The 21,076-nt window shown below is 43.2% G+C and overlaps 1 protein-coding gene across 5 annotated transcripts in view; it reads left to right on the top strand.

The window, feature by feature from the left end:
* Positions 1 to 19,661, top strand: part of MARF1 (meiosis regulator and mRNA stability factor 1) — a 53,134-nt gene extending 33,473 nt beyond the window's left edge. For 3 of the 5 annotated variants that reach the window (XM_066576223.1, XM_066576224.1, XM_066576222.1), the window contains exons 14-25: positions 1,238 to 1,474; positions 5,561 to 5,680; positions 5,781 to 5,956; positions 6,682 to 6,902; positions 7,498 to 7,640; positions 7,937 to 8,070; positions 10,479 to 10,681; positions 11,473 to 11,703; positions 11,966 to 12,178; positions 13,957 to 14,017; positions 14,099 to 14,254; positions 17,212 to 19,661. In XM_066576223.1, coding sequence (XP_066432320.1) covers positions 1,238 to 1,474; positions 5,561 to 5,680; positions 5,781 to 5,956; positions 6,682 to 6,902; positions 7,498 to 7,640; positions 7,937 to 8,070; positions 10,479 to 10,681; positions 11,473 to 11,703; positions 11,966 to 12,178; positions 13,957 to 14,017; positions 14,099 to 14,254; positions 17,212 to 17,432 — 2,116 coding nt within the window. In that variant the 3' untranslated portion in view covers positions 17,433 to 19,661. The other 2 variants (XM_066576225.1, XM_066576226.1) reach the window with 2 other exon arrangements.
* Positions 19,662 to 21,076: the final 1,415 nt, after the last annotated feature.

Raw genomic sequence — 21,076 nt, 5'->3', positions numbered from 1 at the left:
ATTTCTGTGATGAGTTCATGCGCCAGTCGAAAATTTCTTTTGCATCTTGCAATGGTGGAGAAATGCTGCTTTGTAGTAATACACCGGTACTGAGAGGCGCTATGGCGGTAAGAAATCATGAAATGTTTTTCTTATCCCAAGGAACCCCTTTAAGAAAATCATTGGTTAGCTGTCCTCTTATTCCCAAGGCAGTAATGTGGTTTAGCCTTTGATTAAAAGAACAAGGGCATTTTTACACATATCCACCGATCAACCAAAAAAAAACTTGGTTTTTGTTTTTTTTTTTTTTTACCCTTAGTGGTCCTGTGTCAAAGCAAGACCTGAAGGTTCACTGGAACCAAGACTAGTGAGCTATTTCTTGCTCAGTCTAAACAGGCAGCTGTTCATTGAACAACTTCCTGGTAACGTTGAAGCCGGGCAACCGGAAGATCTTCAGCTTGTTCTGCCTCCATTCACTGCACGACTCTTGCTTCTGTGTGAAAGCAAAGTAGTGACAGTTGAGAGAATCACATGAGACTTGTGTGTTTTGAGATGCACAAATATCACACAAATATGACCCCCATTCTTTTGAATGCAGTCATACACATGAGTGGTGTCTTCCTGCATCGCACCGTGATGCTATGCAGGAAACATCGCGGCATGCTCTATGTAGCTGCGAGATCATGCATCGCAGCACCATTGTTTTCAATGGGGCCAGCGGCAGCAGCGTCGGCCCCATTGAAAGCAATGGGAGAACTTTGCGATCCTCTGCTGCGGCTGTGACGGTTGCACTGGAGGATCCCTGAAGTGATGCGAGGCTGGTTTCACGTGAAAACTCCCCACATCCCTTGGTATGTCATGTGGTGCGGGGTTTGATTCACAGCCCCATATCGTGCTCGCTCATGTGTAGCTAGCCAAAGAAGCAAACCTTTTTATTTTGCAACTTTTCCTAATTGTGAGAGTAAAGCCAGCAATGTGATCTCTGGATATTTTCATTCTGGTGGCCCTGACTGTTCTGTACTTGCGTATATCTTTACTCCAAAGGTTTCCTTCATTTATATTTTTATTAGCCATCGGTGTAACAATCTTCAGAAGTGTAACCTAATTTACATGTTCTAGAATAGATATAAAATTTGTGTCAGATTTCATATTTTACTGCATGATAGCAATCTATTAATAATTACTGTTTGTGAACGAATCCTCTTTCTGCATCTTTCTTCCTGGGAGAGTAATACTACTTTTTCTCTCCACTTCTTAGGTTTGGACACAAGCTGATTGTGTCAGATTTGTACAGATTAACAGACACTGTTACCATCCGTGACCAGGGAAATGGTAGACTGGTGTGTCTTTCACAAAGCTTTCAGGCAAGACAAAGTCCACTAGGGTCTTCTCAGTCTCATGATGGCTCCTCAACGACCTGCAGTCCTGTGGTGTTCGAAGAGTTGGAATATCACGATCCTGTCTGCAGACATCACTGTAGTGATAAGAAACTCTGGTATGAAGCTCGGGCTGATGACATGCCTGAAACTGCAAGCTTTTACTTCTCAATATCCAACTTGTCTAACTTTAGTGTTAGTGGCAGTTTTATTTGCAGCCTGGTGGCAACTAATCTATTATTCCAGTGTTTTTTTGTTTTTTTTTAATGTTGTATAGAAGGTGTCCATATACCTTAGCTGTTAGCCAAATACTCATTTGGCTAACATTTAGTACTCCCAACAGCTCTTCCTCCCCACCCAAAAAAAAACTTGCCCGCTCTGCATGGCTAAACATTCATGTATTCTCAATGGTGACAGAATAAGCTGCTGCCAGATACCTGTGGAAACTTATTTCCCATGAGGTGGCAAAAGATCACGCATGTTAAAATCCAATATGCTTATTGTGGGAAAGTCAAGTCACCATCCTAGGCATTGTATAGTCACCCACACTAAGAATATTGGGTTTGGCCAATATTCAGCTAATATGTAGGGACGCATTGAAGGGACTCTCCCACCAAAAACATCGCCTATCCACACCTATATGATTAGGGGTCTGACGACTGGGATATCCAGGGATCATGAGAACAGGACATCCCGAGTTCCATGGTAAATCAGGCAGCACTCTACAAGCCTGATCAGCACTCTATTGCATTCTGATATCTCCATAAACACTGAATGGAGTGGTATTAATGCATGTGCACTGCTGCCCCATTCACTAGAAGGACCTTTTATCCTGTTCTTATGATCCTTGGCGGCCCCGGGATCGGACCCCTAGCAATCATATGTTATCGCCTATTCTGTGGGTAGGTGATAAATGGTGATGGGATAATGCATGTTAAATGAAAATGTAGAAGAGCTGCTATTAGAGATGACTGATTAAATATGCATTGTGGTAATGGCTGTCACAGTAATCTATAATATCTAGTTTGCTTGTGTGGGTGGATGTCTTTGGCTAGACAGCCTGACTTCTCTAGATTGTTGCATAGATCTTTGCTTCTGCAAAGTCTCTGGCTCACTTTTAATGCCCAAATTCGATCATGCGTTTCCTGCATCATAGCAACAGCAGGTATTTCAGATGCACCCCTGACTTGGACACACTGGGCAATATTTACTGTTAATACTGAAGGCCTTGCATACACGGGCGGGTCAGATTCTGCATGCGGGAGTCCGCAGCAGAATCCCACCCTGCTCGTGGCCGAGGACACATAATTACCTGTCTGGATCCGGTGCGGGTCTCCTGCGTCCCGTCCGGAACTTATTTCTTTTTCACTGTGGATGTATGCAGAAGCACAGTACACTTTTTAACTCCTGCTTTCCCACTGTATCTGTGGCCCGTCTGCAGTGTCAGCTGTGGGCGGGCCACGGATCAGACGGCTTCCAAAAAGCCCGCAAAACAAATCCGAATGTTTAAATGCATTTGTGGATACCCATGTATTCCTATGGGCGGCTTTATTGGCAGATCTTCCACAAATCAGATCTGCCCGTGGACATCTGCCTAATGGTTAGAGTGCAGACTTGGACTAAACAGTCTTAAAATGCAGAAGCTCTGCTGAATGATGAATCTGACTCTTTAAATCATCTAGTCGAACATTCTTCCACCTATTGGCCTAATTTAGGCCAAAATCTGGTTCACTTTCTGGCACACAACTTGGCATTTAGCCTACAACCATCTGTCGGACAAGCTGTGAAGACTAAGAACACATGATGTGGTGCAAGTCATGTTGCAGTTTTCTGGCCTAAGTTGAACTGTAATGTTTGCTTTATATGGGAAGGGATTCTCTTTTGCCCGAGCGAACAAGTTGGTGATTTTAAACTGCACGATGATTGCGTGAGTGGACATTTATGCCGGCAAACTGACTAATGAGAAGAGCACCATTCTCATTGGTCGTTGACTGTTTAGACGGAACGATTATCATTCCGTTTCACTTTGAACGATCATTCAGAAAAGCGTTCTGTCTGAACGCGGCATATCTGTCCTACTGTCTCGAAAAACTCACTTTTCACCCCTTTTTTAATTAGATTATCAAACTTTTTTAAAGAAGACAAAATGCACATACTAAACCGCTGCGTATGAAGTTATGTAATAGTCATTTCTGTCTTCATGCAGACTTTATTTTTGCCGACAGCAGTCATTGACATTCAGCTAGCCTATCTTTTATCTAGGTCTCTTGGGAACAATAAAGCGATCAATCTGTCATTTCAATTCTCCACCTACCAGTTTAATCAGACTCTGCAGATATCCTCTTTACGGCTGCAGTAAACTGACACACTGTCTCCTCTATTCATGGTTTCTCATTTGTGTTGAGAGTTTACAGAAGGGAGATTATATTGTATGCTTTTGTGTAGTAATGGCAAAAGAAAAGCAAAAAAATGTCTTCTGTAAATATAAAGTGGTTCTTAAAAGCATGGTAGCTTGTTAACAGCGACGGACAATCCACTAGGTGGAGTCAGCAGATCTAGCAACCAGTTCAGCTAACAGGATGTATTTCCTCAGGTCGGATTGATCCCTTCCAATGCCGACTACTTCTACTTTAAGGCCTCATGCCCACGGTCAGGTCTGATTCCACCTGCGGAATATAGCAGCGAAATCAGACCCTGCGCCCACCAGAGACCCCATACACACCTCTCCGGATTCGCCGCGAGTGTCTCGTCCGGTAAGCCGGCGCACATGTGCAGTGCGTGACGCGCCAGCGCTGGGCTGTGACTTGGATTCCCACAATACTTCCGCTGTGCTCACACTGCAGAAGTATCGCAGGTCGTTCGGCTTCCATTGCCTGCAAAGGGAGCCGTCCGTGCGTTTTTCTGCACAGAATGGAATATGCTGCGATTTCTCTCCCCGTGAGCGGAAAACTGCAGTTGATTTCTGCTCATGGGCAGGGGAGAATCCTTTAACGTGGCAGGTCTATGGACTGACATTGCAGCGGAAATCACAGCGATAATCCGTCTGTGGGCATTGGGCCTAACTCTGCCTCCCTGAGCAATGGAGAACACTGTGGGTATCTTAGTGTGCCATCAGCCAGGTTCATCGTCTTAATCTAGTGCCATTTGGCTTAAAAAAAGATGGCTGGTAGTGTCCTAATAACTACATAACCAAGGACTGGTTGTAACAAGGGGGCATACGCTTTGTCTATAACAAGGTTTCTATAAAGGGGTTCTTTACTGTGAAATTATATATTTACAGTAAATATGTTGCATAAACAAGCGATTAGTTTAACTATGACAGTGCAGTGTAAATGCAGCTGTTCAGTATTGAACGGCCACTATGTTAACTGAATGGAGAGGGGTGGGGGGAGTGAAAACTGAAATCTGCTCCTGCCGCCCTGCTGTGAGCCAGATATACAAGCTCCTGTGCAGGAGCATGGAAGTGTGTATGTGCTGGAACAAGTGTCCAGCATAGTTTGCCTGACATTTGTCCCATCTAAATGGGGCTTAATGGACACTAATGCCCATTAGCACTTGATCAGCTTCATTTGCATGTAAATTAGTCTCCAGCAGCTGTTTGGGAATCCCAGCATGTGGTCTGGACTTTGCACTCAGCTGCATTGTATTCACAGGGGTTGCTGTGGGCTGAATACAATGTAATCAGGTGCTCCCTGGAGAACAGTGTGCAGTCCCTGCTATCTCTCTGGCTCAACAATGGGTTTTAAGCTCTCCTAAAACCCATCTTTCAGCTAAAGTGTGAAAGATGGAAGCATTTACATGCAACGATTATCGCTCAAAAGCCATAGTTTGAACACATTTTAAGCAATAATCGTTGCTTTTGAATGGGGCTTTAGTCGTTTTGCCAGATTTGTGAGGTGTCTGTCTTTTTTTTTTTTTTTTTTTTTCCTCCCATCATCCCTGGCTTCTACCTTTATGTAATTTTGACTTCCTTTGTATCAGCATCGCAGGGTAATGGGCTCAACTAAAGACTTATGCGCGTTAGGAGAATAACAATAGAAAAAGATATAAGGCCTTGACACCGGTCCAGTTTCTGTAGTATCTTTTGTAAAACAAAGTTGTCAGGCTAACCTGCAAAGAATAAGTTTGGGTTTGTTTTGTTTGTGTTATTTGAATGTGCTCTAATGGACAGATGTGTACTAATTGATTTTTATCTTGTCCTTCAGCAGGGATGATTTTGACCCAGACTCTTACATAATCCCATATGTGATCCAGTCTTTGAAAATCTTTGCTCCTCAAGTTCATAGCCTCCTGCAGTCTCACGAGGGCACAGTTCCTCTGTTAAGGTAAGGACATGGGTGTGCTGCCTTGGATACACCTATGAGGAAATATGAAAACAAGTTGTGCAGTCTTACCTGTAGTAATATATTTTTTTTCCTCTTGCAGTTTCCTTGACTGCTATGTTGCAGAGTTCAGTGCAATGCATATAGTGGAGGAAGGTCAAGGAGGAGTGCCTCTGGAGCATTTGATCACTTGTGTGCCGGGGGTTAATATTGCAACTGCGCAAAATGGCATCAAGGTTGTCAAGTGGATACACAACAAGCCGCCGCTCCCTAATTCTGGTTAGTGTCATGTGGTAATGCTTCAGATATTCGGAGTGTACACAAGTCCATAGAATGCATTACTAGGAATTAGGAAATCCCTTGACACTTGTTCAACCACATTTGTTACTGAGCGATCAATATGGGGAACTAAAACTTTTAACCCTAAGGCTGGGTTCACACGGGGCGGATTCCCGGTGGAAATCTTGCGGTTTGGCCGCAGCAAAAAAAACGCAAGATTTCCACCTGGAGAAGCGCTGCTTCAAAACCCGCTGTACTTAGCCGCTGGTTTTGCAGTTTCCTGGCTGCTTGCCCTTCCGCTGTGGCCGGTGCTCCCATAGAGGAGAGTGCGGCCACAGCGGAAGAAGTGAAAAAAAAACATGCTGTAGCCGGCAAATCCACGCCACCGCGCCGGCTTTGCCACGGCGGATTTGCTGTCCCATATGGACGAGATTTCTGAGAAATCTCGTTCACATGGCTGGCTAATCCAGAGATTAGCGGCCGCAGACAGATTTGCTGCAGCGAAATTCCAGATGGAATTTCTGCGGCAAATCCGCTCTGTGTGCACCCAGCCTTAAATGTGCATGCCTGAAACTACAATAGGATAATTGGCCTAATAACGGCTCTCCTCGCTGATTGTGGTCTTGTATCTGAGCTCTCGTCTGGTGTACAGTTGTTCAGAGCTGTTGTAACATCAATTTGTTTTCCATCCCAGTGTACTTATATATATTTGTTCTTTTATTTAGATCCCTGGATGTTGCGGTCCAAAAGTCCTATTGGCAATCCTCAGCTGATACAGTTCAGCCGAGAGGTCATTGATCTACTTAAAAATCAACCATCCTGTATAATGCCGGTCTCTAAGTTTATCCCAACATATCATCATCACTTTGCAAAGCAGTGCCGAGTGTCCGATTATGGTTACTCCAAACTGATGGAACTTTTAGAGGCTGTGCCGCATGTTCTACAGGTACATGGCTGTACTCTATACTCCCTTCTACATAATGGATCCTGAAATGGGTATTTTTGTTCTGTCACAATCTGCAGAAAATGTCTTCCTTTTTTAATTCTAAAATCCAGCAACTTGCGCATAGGTTAGTGATCAAATTGACTGACCCTGTTTAGAGAGAACTTTTCAGTAGTCACCTTATGGGCAGGATTACAATACAAGGTTACACCTATATATACATAAGAGGATCCTTCTTTCAGAATAGATGATGTTCATAGCTCACCTCCTCCCTCCCTACACAATGACCTTTGCATAGGTCACAGATGGTTCAATACACTCTTCTAGAAAAGTAAATGGGTCAGCTCCTGTCCACTATGTAAATGTCCATAATTTCTGCTGTAACACGTCTCCTAAGAGCTGTAGCCAACAGTATTTAAAGATGGAAGCCCCCATGAAGTTGCCAACACTGAGTGTGAGAGTAGCCTAAAGAGCTTCTGAAATCAGACAGCACCTCAAAGGTGCACTCTTCTGCATCTATATCCACTTTTTTTGTGCTGAATGCACACCTTGTGTAATTACAGGTTAAACCTAATTTGTATTCATTACTGACTTTTAGATCCTTGGTATGGGCTCAAAGCGCTTCCTAACTCTAACTCACAGAGCACAGGTGAAGCGGTTTACCCAAGATCTCTTAAAGCTGCTGAAGTCCCAGGCCAGTAAGCAGGTCATTGTAAGAGAATTCTTACAAGCTTATCATTGGTAAGTAGGACTGAGTAATGACCGGTGGGCTCACTGCAGGTGATGGGACTTCCTTTATTGCCATCTAGACTTAGGCATATCTTTTATTAGGCTTGGTGTTTCCATTTTAGTTATATATATATAAAATATACGGTTTTTCTCATTCCACTTGCTCTGCTGTTTGATTGATAGATAGATAGATAGATAGATAGATAGATAGATAGATAGATAGATAGATAGATAGATTACATTTGTTATATTACATTTGTTATATTTTTTTTCCAACTGTGTTCTTCTGCTTTTGGATATATTAACAGGTGCTTTTCAAGAGACTGGGATGTAACCGAATATGGAGTGTGTGAGTTGGTTGACATAGTATCAGAGATACCTGATACCACAATATGTGTTTCTCAGCAAGAAAATGAGAGTGTGCTCTCAATTCCCAAACGAGGTATGCTAAATCATGGATTGTAGCATGTAATAGCTTATCCATTTGACTCTTGCTATCTAAGCATTGATATTCCATTCTGTGTAGTGTTATGTAAAAACACTGTATCCAAAGCTTTAGCCTTCCTTCCATTACACCAATTTGGTGCTGCAACTGAAGAAGGTAGTTGGCTTTACAGGTGTATAGTTTGGAAATCAACAGAAATGTATGTGTCCCTTTACCCTGCTCATGACGGCACCCTAGAGTAGTGGGCAATGTGACCCTGAAATTCTACCAGGACTAGAGCAAAGGGAAGGACTGCATGTGGCCTGCCCAACTGAATGTTGGGTCCATATAATTTTGCCAAAATGGGTTTGGAAGTAAAAAAAAAAAAATAAATAAATAAATAAAAGACCATTCCACAACAGCTTAAAGATCTCTTCATGGGGCTTGTGTGTTTCCCCCATCCCCCCCCCCCCCCCCCCCCCCCCCAATCTTCCTGACATGTTCCTCCATGCATGCACCCCATAGTCTTAAATACCAAATCTACAAAGTTTTGAAGGGGATAACATACATTGATATCCCTCTTCGCCTTTTTTTTTTTTTCTTCAAGTCAACAGCTTTTGACTTGCAATCGTTTGAATAGTAGGAAAGTTTCCTTTCAACTCTTTACCCTTGAGCCTAGAATACAGTAAAAGGCTGTGATCGTGGAGTGACTTCTGCATTTCTCGGGAGAAGCACAGTTAGACCATTAAACTAAAATGTGATTGTTCCCAGCAAGAGAAACCAAGTAATCTTGTAGATATGATACCTTTTAATGGCTAACAAATGCATGATGATGCAAGCTTTCAAACCAACACAGGGTTATGCTTAAGCGTTGGTTTGAAAACTCTCATTAAGATCATGTATTTTTCTTAGCCATTAAAAGGTATCGGATCTACAAGATTACTTGGTTTCTCTTGCTGGAAACAATTGCATTTTGCTCCAGTGGCTAACACGGTACCAAACTTCTTTCACCATTAGACCATAGCAGGACAACTTAAAGGGGTTGTCCCGCGAAAGCAAGTGGGTCTATACACTTCTGTATGGCCATATTAATGTACTTTGTAATGTACATTGTGCATTAATTCTGAGCCATACAGAAGTTATCAGAAGTTATTCACTTACCTGTTTCGTTGCTAGCGTCCTCGTTTCCATGGAGCCGTCTAATTTTCAGCGTCTAATCGCCAGATTAGACGCGCTTGCGCAGTCCGGGTCTTTTCTCAATGGGGCCGTTCGTGCCGGAGAGCGACTCCGTGTAGCTCCGCCCCGTCACGTGCCGATTCCAGCCAATCAGGAGGCTGGAATCGGCAATGGACCGCACAGAAGCCCTGCGGTCCACCGAGAGAGATGATCCCGGCGGCCATCTTCAGCAGGTAAGTAAGAAGTCACCGGAGCGCGGGGATTCAGGTAAGCGCTGTCCGGTGTTCTTGTTTAACCCCTGCATCGGGGTTGTCTCGCGCCGAAGGGGGGGGGGCTGTTGGAAAAAAAAAACCGTTTCGGCGCGGGACAACCCCTTTAAGGTGTTTCTTAGAAACGTTAAACCAAATTTAAGTATATTCACACATGGCAGACTTGAATAAGAAATCTCTGCAATGGTTTCATCTGAATGAGGCTTGCAGAAATCCATGTATTTGTCTCAAAAATAGCATGTTTCTGATAAATGGAACACTTGCCATGTTGTAAGTACACCCTAAGGCCTCATGTCCACGGGCAAAAGAAGAATTAAAATCTGCAACGGATTTTAACTCTTCTGCCTGTGGATCCGCATCCCATAGGGATGCATTGACCACCCGCGGGTAGATAAATACCCGCGGATGGTCAATAAGTGATTTAAAAAAAAAAAAAAAAAAGAGCATGATAAAATCTGGAGCATGCTCCATTTTCGTGCGGGTCTCCCGCGGGCTTCTATTGAAGCCTATGGAAGCTGTCCGGATCCGCGGGAGACCAAAATCGGAATTTACTCACCTGCTCCGGAACTTCCCTTCGCCGCGGCTTCATCTTCTCTCCGTCGCGGCCGGATCTTTTTTCCTCGGGCCGGCGCATGCGCGGGGCACGCAACCGACATGCCCTGCGCATCCGCCGAGCCGAAGAAAGAAGATCCGGCCGCGGCGGAGAGAAGATCCGGAGCGGGCGAGAGGTAAGTTTTTATTCTTATTTTCAGCGCTCATGTCCGCGGGGCAGGAGGGACCCGCTACGGATTCTCTATGGAGAATCCGTAGCGGGCCTGATTTTCCCCGTGGACATGAGGCCTAAGGGCTACAGTGAGGAAAGATGGCTTTCATTGTCCGTTACCTAGGAGGGGCTGCAGTGTAACTGTAGAGAATTTCAATTACCCTGATGCGTCTTATCTTCTATACGTCAGCAATAATTAGAAATCTGTTTGCTTTTAGAACGTACACCAGAAGAGATCGAAAGGACAAAGCAGTTTTCAAAGGAAGTGGTAGACTTGTTGCGTCACCAGCCACACTTCAGAATGTCATTTAATAAGTTTATTCCGTCCTATCACCACCATTTCGGCAGACAGTGTAAACTTACATATTACGGGTTTACCAAACTGATAGACCTCTTTGAAGCTGTACCAGATGTCTTACAGGTGAGTAACAAAATGCGTCCAATCGTGAGTCACACTGCATGTATAGAATGTAAAATGTCAAGCCGTCCTAGATGACTAAAGTAAGACATGCTGACATTCTTATTTCAGACTTTGAGGACATTCACAGGTTTATATAGGCCCTTGCTGGATTAGAAAAAAAATGCAATTTCATATCCCAAAAGTACAGTTAATAGAATACTTGAGGATGTGAATGGGGTCACATAAGCTGCATACGGCAAACTCTATGCTGCCCGCTTACAGGTCTGAAATCTCTGCATTGCTCATTTTTGTAGGTTTTAGAATGTGGTGAGGAAAAAGTTTTGACCCTGACAGAAATGGAGCGTATTAAAGCTTTAGCTTCCCAGCTTGTAAAACTTCTACGCTCCCAGAAAGACTCCTCCTTAATGATGCCTGACTTGCTTACTGAATATAGCAAGACGTTTGGCTACAGCCTGAGGCTCCACGACTATGATGTCAGCTCTGTACCAGCATTGATGCAGAAACTAAGCCATGTTGTTAAGGTAAAGGTAAACCTTTCAAATCATGCAACACCCATTCTGCATTCATGGCTTTAGACACTGGGAGGTTGGTACTATCACGGTGGTGCTACATTATACATGGCTTTATAGACTGGTGCTGGCGTGGTTACAGATCCACTCTAGCCATGTGCTAGTGGACTTAGTGTTTGTTTTATGGCACTTAAAGCTTCACATCTTATTTTAATTTCTAGTCTAAGTGGCAATGTCCTCGAAGAACCGTGCTGTAGTATAAGGGAATTGCTTTTCTTTCAGGTTGTAGACAAGGCCTCGAAGAAGCAGATCCAACTGATCAACAGAAAGTCTCTACGTGCATTAACTGCGCAGCTCTTAATTCCCCTCATGTCATGGGATGAGTTGTCACTACTCACCGTTAACCAGCTGCAGCAGATATACGAAAGTGTCCATGGAGTTCCTCTTAATCCATGTGAATATGGATTTGTGTCCTTGTCTGAACTATTAAAGAGCCTTCCCTACTTGGTTGAGGTATGTTGTGCTTTGGAGTCATTTGGCGCCTGTTCACACTTTTATGTATTTGTTTTTTGCCAGATATTACGTATTGAGATACTTTTAAAAAGTCTTAATTGTACGCGATTACGTGCTTTGACGTTCTCTGAAGTGACAAATGTCTTAGGTGTGGGGACATTGTTGTGGTCTAAATCTTATTTAAAAAAATTTTTTTTTTGCTTTTTGGGTAGGGTCTCTGTATTTGTGCCCTTTTTTCATCAGCGGTCTGTTCCTCTGACAGGTGCATACAAATGAGATGAATGAAGACTGCCTGCAGCTGACATCCCTTTATTTGTTTGCGAAGAATGTACGTTCCTTGCTGCATACTTACCACTACCAACAGATCTTCCTACATGAATTCCCAACTGCATATAGCAAATATGTTGGGGAAGTGCTGCAACCTAACTATTATGGCTACAACAGCCTGGAGGAGCTATTGGGAGCAGTTCCACAGGTGAGCACTGCATAAGGGACAGAAATGATCTTGGGGAGCAGTATTAGTCTTACAGGAGACCTACTAGAAAGTTAACCCGCTTGTAACCACTAATACTGTTTTACAGTGGTCATTAACAATCCATATTTTAATGCATGCACCTAATTAACGACGCTGTATTGGGAGCTCAGCTGTCTGACAACAGGGTACTCTTTAAACAGCCAACCTTTTAAGGGCTCCTTCACACTAGCAACGAGTGATATTTGGCTGTGAATCACTGCTCAATATTGCCCTCGCCATCCATGTGAAAGCCCCATGAATGCAAAACGTTTCCATGTGAACTGCAGGGATGAAGGGATTCCCCTGTCACAGCCACGGCAGAGGATCGCAGAGTTCTCCTATTACTTTCAATGGAGCCAGCGCTGCTGCCAGCCTCATTGAAAACAATGGGGCTGCTAGCTGTGATCTCGCAGCTAGATAGGACATACTGCAGTTTTGTTTCTGCATAGCATCGCGCTGCAGATAAGGAAAACATCGCTAATATGTATGAACCCAATCAAAAGAATGGGTTTCATATTTGTGTGTCTCGCACAAATGTTGCACGATTTTCACGCCAGTGTGAAGGCAGCCTAACTATTAAGATGCTCTATTTGCCACGGGAATACGCGCGGCCAGCTTCCATTGTAATCAATGGAAGCCGGCCTTCACGCTATACTTCCCTGTAGCGCAGCAGAAGTATCATGTGAATGTATCCCCTGACGGCCGTCATCCGGCACGTCACATGCTGTACGGCGCATGCGCTCCTGCCCGGCAGGCCACGTACAGTGGATCTGGAGTAGTGAGTACGGGGGTTTTGGGGGCGCTGTGGCGGACTCCGCTGCGATATTCCGCTGGTGGAGTCCGTCACAGCCATGGGCATGAGGCCTAAAGAGTTAAGCTTGTTTGTTTTTGAACTGTATAAAGTTGGGTTCTTAATCATAGTATGATTTACTGTGGAACATTCCTGTTTTAAATAGAACTAATTACATTGCACCAATGCAATGAAAGTAGGTGTACTAATGGGGCCGGGCTACATCTTGCATTCTAACACATCAGAATTCAGTAGCAATAGAGAGCCAGTGCACATCTACACAAGCAAGGTGAAAAAAAAATTAACTTGGATCCATTCTGACCTGTGTATTTTTTTTTTATCTTTTATTTAGTCACTGTCCTATTCCAATCGCTGTCTAAGTTTATTTAACACCTGCTGGATTGCAAGTGGATGAAACCCTAATAGCAATCTGGTTCATCCCAACCCTTTTCTCACATTCACCATGGCAACATGGATGGCTTGCGTGCCATTACCATTGAGCAAGTAAAAAGTATAGGTCATCAATAGCTGATATGCAGGGGTCCACTGCTTGGAACCCTTAATTGATCAGTTTCAGGCTCTTTCCCCAGTAAGCCCAACTCTGCATTTCTGAGATTTGCCTGGCACTGTCCGAACATCATGTCAGACACTTTATACCAATATAGAAGCCAATAAGTGGGTACATAGTTTTGGGGGTCTCATAAGGCCTTTGACAGCACTTCACCTGAAGATAAGACTCTTGTCCGGCTTTTCAGCCTGTCGCGTCTAGCAATCCTCTCGGCATAAAAATAAGACCCAGACTCTTTATGTAGTTCTGTTTGCTGAACTTGGATCACCATGCGAAATGCATGCAGACTTGCTAGACTGTGCCTAAAGTAGGCCCTAGGGCTGATGAAATAATTGTGTCCAGGAGTATTTAAATATTAATCCTGTGATCGTTGACTTCTAGGTGGTTTGGATTAAGGGACACGGACATAAAAGAATTGTAGTGCTGAAGAATAACATGAAGGGTAAGCCAAGTTAGACGACAAATCCATAAGAAATAACTGGTAATAAACTTAAAGCTAAACGAACACTGCTGTGTATTTCAGTTTGCCATCAGACAGAAAAAGAACTGCTGTGCCTCACTTCACCTGTCGATCTCTTGTGCGGCCCCGTTCCTTCATGCCTGCCTTCTCCACAGTTGCACCCTGATCCTGTTGTTCAGAAGTCTGGAGACCTCATACAATTTGAAGAACACTTATTTGGTAAGATTGCAAATGTGAGGAGTCTGGGGATGTGCTTAATACTTTACCATCTCTCCTTTCCCACGCGGTCACCTATGGAAGCCTACGCTCGGTCAGTTTAATATTTCAGGCAGTGCATGTGTACCCCCACTGTTCTCTAGGAGCGCCAACTTCTACTGGTGACTGCAAGGAAACGGGGAGCTGGGTTAATAGAAACAGCACATACCTGAACTTGTCATACAAGCACATTACTGTAAATTGAATCTGTCACATTCTGTAAGCACCACTAAGAAGCTGCCCTTAAGGTTGCTTTCAGACAAGCGTAAACTGCTGCATATCTTTCATGCACGCAGTAAGTACACAATGACATGCATACTCGCTGCATGCTGATAATCCCCATACACTATCTTGGAGTGGGTGTTATACGCCCCATTATAGGAGATTGGTACTGTGTAATACGTAGTGACCATACGCTCGTGTGAGAGACACATGAGGGGCAGTCTCTTTACGATACAGTTCCTGTTTAAAATTTATGAGTGCCTTTGGACACTGGGAGCAACTAGGATGGCATGGAATCTCTCCAGCTTGCATGTAGCTCTCTGGATTTAGCTCTTTCCATTGATTTCTCTCAGCTTCTGTGTCCTGAAGTACTCCTGCAAGACTGCAGCAGAAGAGAAACTTGCTTCAGGTTCTGGGAGCTGATCGGCCTTCAGAGTGTATATCTGATGACTGATGAAAATCCAGTGGTGATAAAGGAGTTTTCTGGGACTACAGTATTGGTGACCTAGCTTCAGGATAGTTTATCATTAGGGGTCATCCAATTAGGAATTCTCACCGATCAGCTGATTGAACTGGCACTCATTCACCTTTCCGTTCTTATCAGGCACAGCGCAGTACAGCTTCTGTGTCTAGTATTGCAGCTCAGTTCTATTCATGTGAATGGCACCAAGCTGCTTAGCTGCTTAGGCCATGATGCACTTTTTGGCTCCCCCCCCTCCCCCCCCCCCCCCCATATGGCCTTTTCCCCTCTGCATGTTGCTAAGAACTTGTTTGTACCTGCCCTTCTAACCTTATATCAGTAAGTGTGGCCATTTTTCAGTGATTTTTCACATACCTGAGAAGAGACAGCAGCACTCACCGGAGCACCGTTGCCCTTTCAGTTAGCTGATTGACAGGAATTTCAAGTTGCAGACCCCTGACAATCAACACTTGGTGGCCTAACCTAAGGAGAGGCCATTAAAAAAGGTTGAGGGACTGGACTACACTACTAAAGGGGCTCTTATCAACTTTGAGCTTCGAAAACTGTTAGAGGGCTTAAAGGTGAGGAGACGGGGGTTCTGGAGCAGCTGCTTTTTCTAGTCACTGGGTCACCTATTTCAGTGTTGTGTCCCCTAGAAGTCAATATGTGTGCACACAGCGTAACTGTTTTTGGACAGCTCTGTATGACGCTCTCTCATAGAGCTCAGTTAAAGAGCTTGTACACATAGCCTTCCAAAGGGAGTCTCTCTGGGTGCACGCGCTCTGATTTCTTTGGGGCACAGCGCTGGATTAGGGGACCCAGTGAGTTTGAAAAGCAGCTCCCCAGAAATCCTGTCCCCTTACCTTATTGAACCCTAAAACTGTTTATGGTGCTGTAATCTAATGACAGAAGATCTTTTTAAAGGGTGTGCTGTAGTTAAGTAGTAAACAGATGACTTCACAGCAAACTAATACATCTAGCTTATCTAGATAGTGGTAGACCTGCACTTTCCCGGCTCTACAGTGATATATTTTGTAACAACTCAAGAAAAAGTGAACCCTTTGGAATTACCTGGATTGATTACTAATCAAATGTGGTCAGGTTGTAATTTATAGGCAGACCGTTGTACTGTTCATGTCTTTGTTATTAAGCACGCTGAGTAAACATGCACAGGTCAAAGAGAAAGGGGACCCTTGAATTTAATCTGTAGACCCCCTTTAAGCAGCTATTGCCTCCCCTAAACATTTCCTGTATATCTGCAAATGTGATTTGCATGACATTGAGATGGTATTTTGTATCATTCCTCCCTGTGAATGTCCATTGGTATTTCTGGGATGCCTTGCATGCACAGCCCTCTTCACATCATGCCAAAGCATCTCAATAGGCTTAAATGTTGGCCAAACCAAAACGCATCTTTCCACCATTCTTTAGATAATTTACTTGTTTGGTTTGGGTCATCCCTTTAGCTTGAGGTCATGGACTGCTGCCCTTAAACTCCTTCAAAATGTTTTGATGCATCTCAGAATTCATTGTTCCCTCAATGATCACAAAGTTTCCAGGCCTTGAGGCTCACTCCATCAAGCTTCACAGTTTGGTGGAGGTTTTGGTGGTGATGCTTGACCTTGTCATTCCTTTCTTGTGGGCAATCCTTAAACACGCCCAAGGAGAGTCGCAACAAACCTGAACTAGCCATGTTTCTCTTATTCTTCAAGAGAAGATCATGAAGCCGTTGTATGATAAATAGCCATGTTTCAGTCTATCTAACCATGAAGTCCTATACACCCATATCTAAAGCAATGCTTTTGTAGCCTTTTCCCGCTTCAGGAATCTCTATAGTACGTCTTCTGAAAGTTGTTTGCATGGAGATATGGTTCTCATTCATTGACATACAGGCTTACTGATTGTTTCTCCCTGCACTGTTTGTTTACTGAATATGCTCAATAAGACATGAAAAACGGTTCAACTGTGTTATTGCTTTAAATGGTTTGCCTATAATTGTGACTTGGATAACAGATAACCAGGATTTCCACATTGATTGCTAATAAGTGATTCCAAGCAGTTCGCTCAACACTTCAATGGCCTACAATTGCAAGAAAATGAAGTAGCATCTCCAGAAACCTGCTTGTACTGACTTTTTTTTCTTTTTTTCTTACTGCCAGTTCAGCCTTCTGCATATCTGGTTGATGGGGAGCAGTTGTGTATAAAACCAACTTACTGTATCTTAATGTTTTCCTCCTAGGCTTGGTGGATGAGGAATCTCAGAACACACATTCTAACCACTCGCCATCGTACGAGACTGCACCTTCTAACTGCGCCAAAAAGACTGCCGAGCACTCTGTTCCTGACCAAACAGAGTACAAAGTTTCAAAGGAAATACTGGAAAGCCCAGTCAAGAAACAGAGTAGAAACCGAGTCAAACTAGCTGCAAATTTCTCATTTGCACCTGTAACAACATTGTGATTCAAAAACCTTTTGCTTTCTTCATGTCTGCACTAAGACACACAGGGTTCCAGCTCTTCTGTAATCTTCACCAAGCTGTGAGCCCTAAACCACAGAACTATTGGTCCTATCCTTATAATAATGTGCTTCAAAAGCTTTTTATTTTTGAACATTGACGGTATGATTTTGAGACCTCGTATAGGTTTCATTATATAAAACGATGGAAAACGTTCTGTGGAAAACAAATTCACTTTTATTTCATCAAGTCCTCATGATCCTTATAATCCTACATCTTTAGTGTGACTTTGTATAGTAGTCTGTTTACACCAGTTTCTTTGAACAGTATTAAGTCATGGTCAATCAGCTCAATGTCACATACAGTTTTTAAACCTTTACGACTTCAAGGCTCCACCTTCCATGTTCTTTGTGAAGACAATCTTGCCCATTGGCTTACCCTTTCTTCCTCTATTGGCCATGAAAGAACAAAATAATAACTCAAGGGTGTAGTGTTGACTGCTCATGCAGGAAATGTTAACTTTTCTACATTATTCTATTCATTAACTTCAAGGACTGTTTCAGGTGACTTGTGAGAACTGCACAAATCTTTTGGAAAACTGCAGAAGTAGATATACAATGTGAAATATTGACTTTTTTTTTCTCCCCCCCCCTTCTCTCCTATGTCTTGCACTGAAGAACTCCCATGTCCAGCCATATGACCCAGCTTGCCTTTATTTCCTGCGTGATCCACAGATGAGTTTCTAAAAGTCAGATGTGCCTTTAGTTTTGCATTGACTGAGAGGAATGTTACATTGACAATGTCTTGAAGGATGTAAAGTTTTGCACAAATAGGTTTCTGATTTCTTTATATATTACTATGCATCAGATGCATAAATCATGGGTGAAGGAGCAATTGCCAATGTAGCATAGTCAACTTCGGTAGATGTTGCCATTTCCACTGAAACAGAAAGTTTGCCTACAAGTGGAATTGTCAAGGTTTTCTTGGTGAACCTTGATTTGGCTTAAATTTTTTTTAAAGACTTTGCAGATGGAGGACAGTGATGGTTTAATGGAATGGCATATTTGTCTTTTTAACAGTCTGTAGATGTTGTTTTTATCCATATTGATTGGGTTTTGGAAACCTTTTTGTGAATTTAGAAGAGCTTGCTGGATGGCTTTTGAGAAAGGCCACACTTTCAGTAAAGCCAGTGGACTTTGTTGGACTGCATAGTGTCAGAAGGCCTCCGCTTCCTTCTAGGCTAACCTGGCTTTTACAATGGGTTGTATTTGCCAGGTGAGAGATGGTTCCTTTTGTAGAACCTTCTACTATAGGTTCTACCCTTGTTTTGGGTTGGGTTCTTTGCAATATGCTTGAAAAGAGAAGGAAGGGTCTATAGCCATCTAAATTAAAGTACTTTTACGTAATGGCTAAGTTGTTTTACCTTCTAGATTTTGCACAAGAATCTTTTAATTGTGGCCACTTCCAACTGAAAGTTGTAGCTACTGTGTAGGTATAAGAATTGTGTGTATGTGTATTACCATTTTGTTTTCTGCACTTCTAAGCTTGAGTCCTTGCCAAAGGCAGTTCCTCTAGTCATGGGTGGTGGGTTCAGATATGAAGTCCAGAATAAAGTTGTCTTTTTTTTTTTTCTTTTTTTTAAAGGCTGCTTTTAAATCTTCAGGTTGTATATAACCATTCAGTGTAACCTTACGCATGGATTATTATTTTCATAAGGTGGACAGAAGACAATGTTTTCAAGTGTAGTGGGTTATTGTCTGTTAGTTTCCTAGCACGTAACTACAAGTCACCTGAAACACTTTGTAGAACTACACTGTAAACCCCCAGAGTGATCGGAAAGCTCCTTGCAGCATAGAGGTTATTGTACTTCTGATAATTGCTATGGATTTTAGTTTCTCCCCCAAGAATTCTTTACATGACCATCTCCCTAGGGACAAAAAAATGATCTTCAGTACAGATGGTAGCATTCATTCTACCAAAGATGGACAACGTCTAGTATTTAATTTTTTTAAACTCTATCAAAGAATTTGAGGCTGATGTATTCTTCCAAATAAAGTATTAAATGTTTAGTTTGTAACTGAAATAAAGGGTAACCACTTTGTGGAGGCTTTTGAAGCTGTATGGGCTTAAATTATGCACTGTCTTTGTATTTCTTTTTCTTTTCATTAAGTCTCAATACGTCATTTTGTGTTTTGGGACCAAATTCTTGTGTGTCAATAAACTATTTGCAAGCATTCTTTTGTTTTTGTTTTTCTTCGCTCCTCCTTTTTTAGGTATAGTAGCTAAAAAATCTTTACCAAACTGACAGGTTCGGCTAGGAGGGCTTCAGAATTCCATGGATTCAAAGTAATTGGTCAATGGCTACTTGGATACCCTAGATGCAAAGTGTGATGTTTGTAATTCAGTAAGCATTAAGTAGTCTTCAGTGGTGCCAAAACCTATGAAGTTGCATTTAAAATAACCTTGTTAATCCAATGACCGTCCACGGCATGTGGAAAATGGTGCTAGAGCAGGCTCACACTCTAACTATCAAGCAGTTCTCCAAACACGATATCAAGTCTTCTCAATGTAGTAACTTTGTTTAAGGCAACCAGCATAGTTTGTCTGGAGGACCTTTTAGCAAACACTAGTTGAAAAAGAGGATTTGTTAGAGGTATAGCATCAGTATGAATCACGGGATTAAAGAATATGTAACCTCTGTTCCAAAAATGCATACGCTTGGTGTGCTGGGTTACAAAGAAACAAGGCTAAGACCTACATATTATGTCCAAGATGGATGTCAAATTTAGATGGAAGCTCTGGCGGTTACTCACTAAGGGCACGCTGTGCTGAAGATCCCCTGGAGGGAGGAGGCCAGGTCTGCATACCGCTCAAATCCCAGAATCCCCAGCCTGCGCCGCCATGGAACAGTCAGTTGCCTTATAGCGCAGATATCAGTGCATGGGTTAGTTTGAGACGCGCCGCTGGTGCTGCCTGTGTCTCTGATAGTTCCTCCTGGCAGCGGTGAGCAGTGGCGGTTCCTCCCAGCGCCAGGAGGCGTGTAGAGATGACTTTACCCGGGACAGCACAGTTACATCACACGCACGACATGGGGGGCGTGGCTACCCGGAAATCCCGGAAATGGCGCCAAATTCAAAACGTTGCCTCTATCAGGCTCTACTCCTGCTGGAGGTTATCCTGCAAATACTGCCACTGCTCCAGCATGTCAGCACATGACAGCTTAGCACAGGAAGGAGAGGCAGACCCCCTGCAAACCGTGAGCGGCTATATGCCAAAAAGGAATATCCAAATTGTCACTGTGGTTGATTTGAATGCATATATTTTCCCTTTTTTGTCCCCGCCCCCCACCACCACCATTCTTTGCATTGGTAGGAAGGTCTGAAGAGCAAAACTGACCCTAGGAAACGAGCTAGAAAATGCATTATCTGCAATAAGAAATTGGATGATTACTATAAAAAAATCTCTATGCGAAGAATGTATGCAGAAAAATTCTAGCAGAAGAAAGGATGGCTTTTAAAGCGGATATTAGGGGTATGCTAAGGGAGGAACTACAAGCTTCTATTGTGTCCCTTCCCCATCTGCAGCCTGGTCCGTCAAGACCCTCCAAAAGGTCAAGGCCAGCCGAGTCGCTGAGTTCCATCTCAGATGA

This window comes from Eleutherodactylus coqui, chromosome 8 (assembly GCF_035609145.1).
Source record: "Eleutherodactylus coqui strain aEleCoq1 chromosome 8, aEleCoq1.hap1, whole genome shotgun sequence".
Lineage (NCBI taxonomy): Eukaryota > Metazoa > Chordata > Amphibia > Anura > Eleutherodactylidae > Eleutherodactylus > Eleutherodactylus coqui.
The sequence above is the reverse complement of the archived record's forward strand: the minus strand, read 5'-3'. Positions and strand labels throughout refer to the sequence as shown.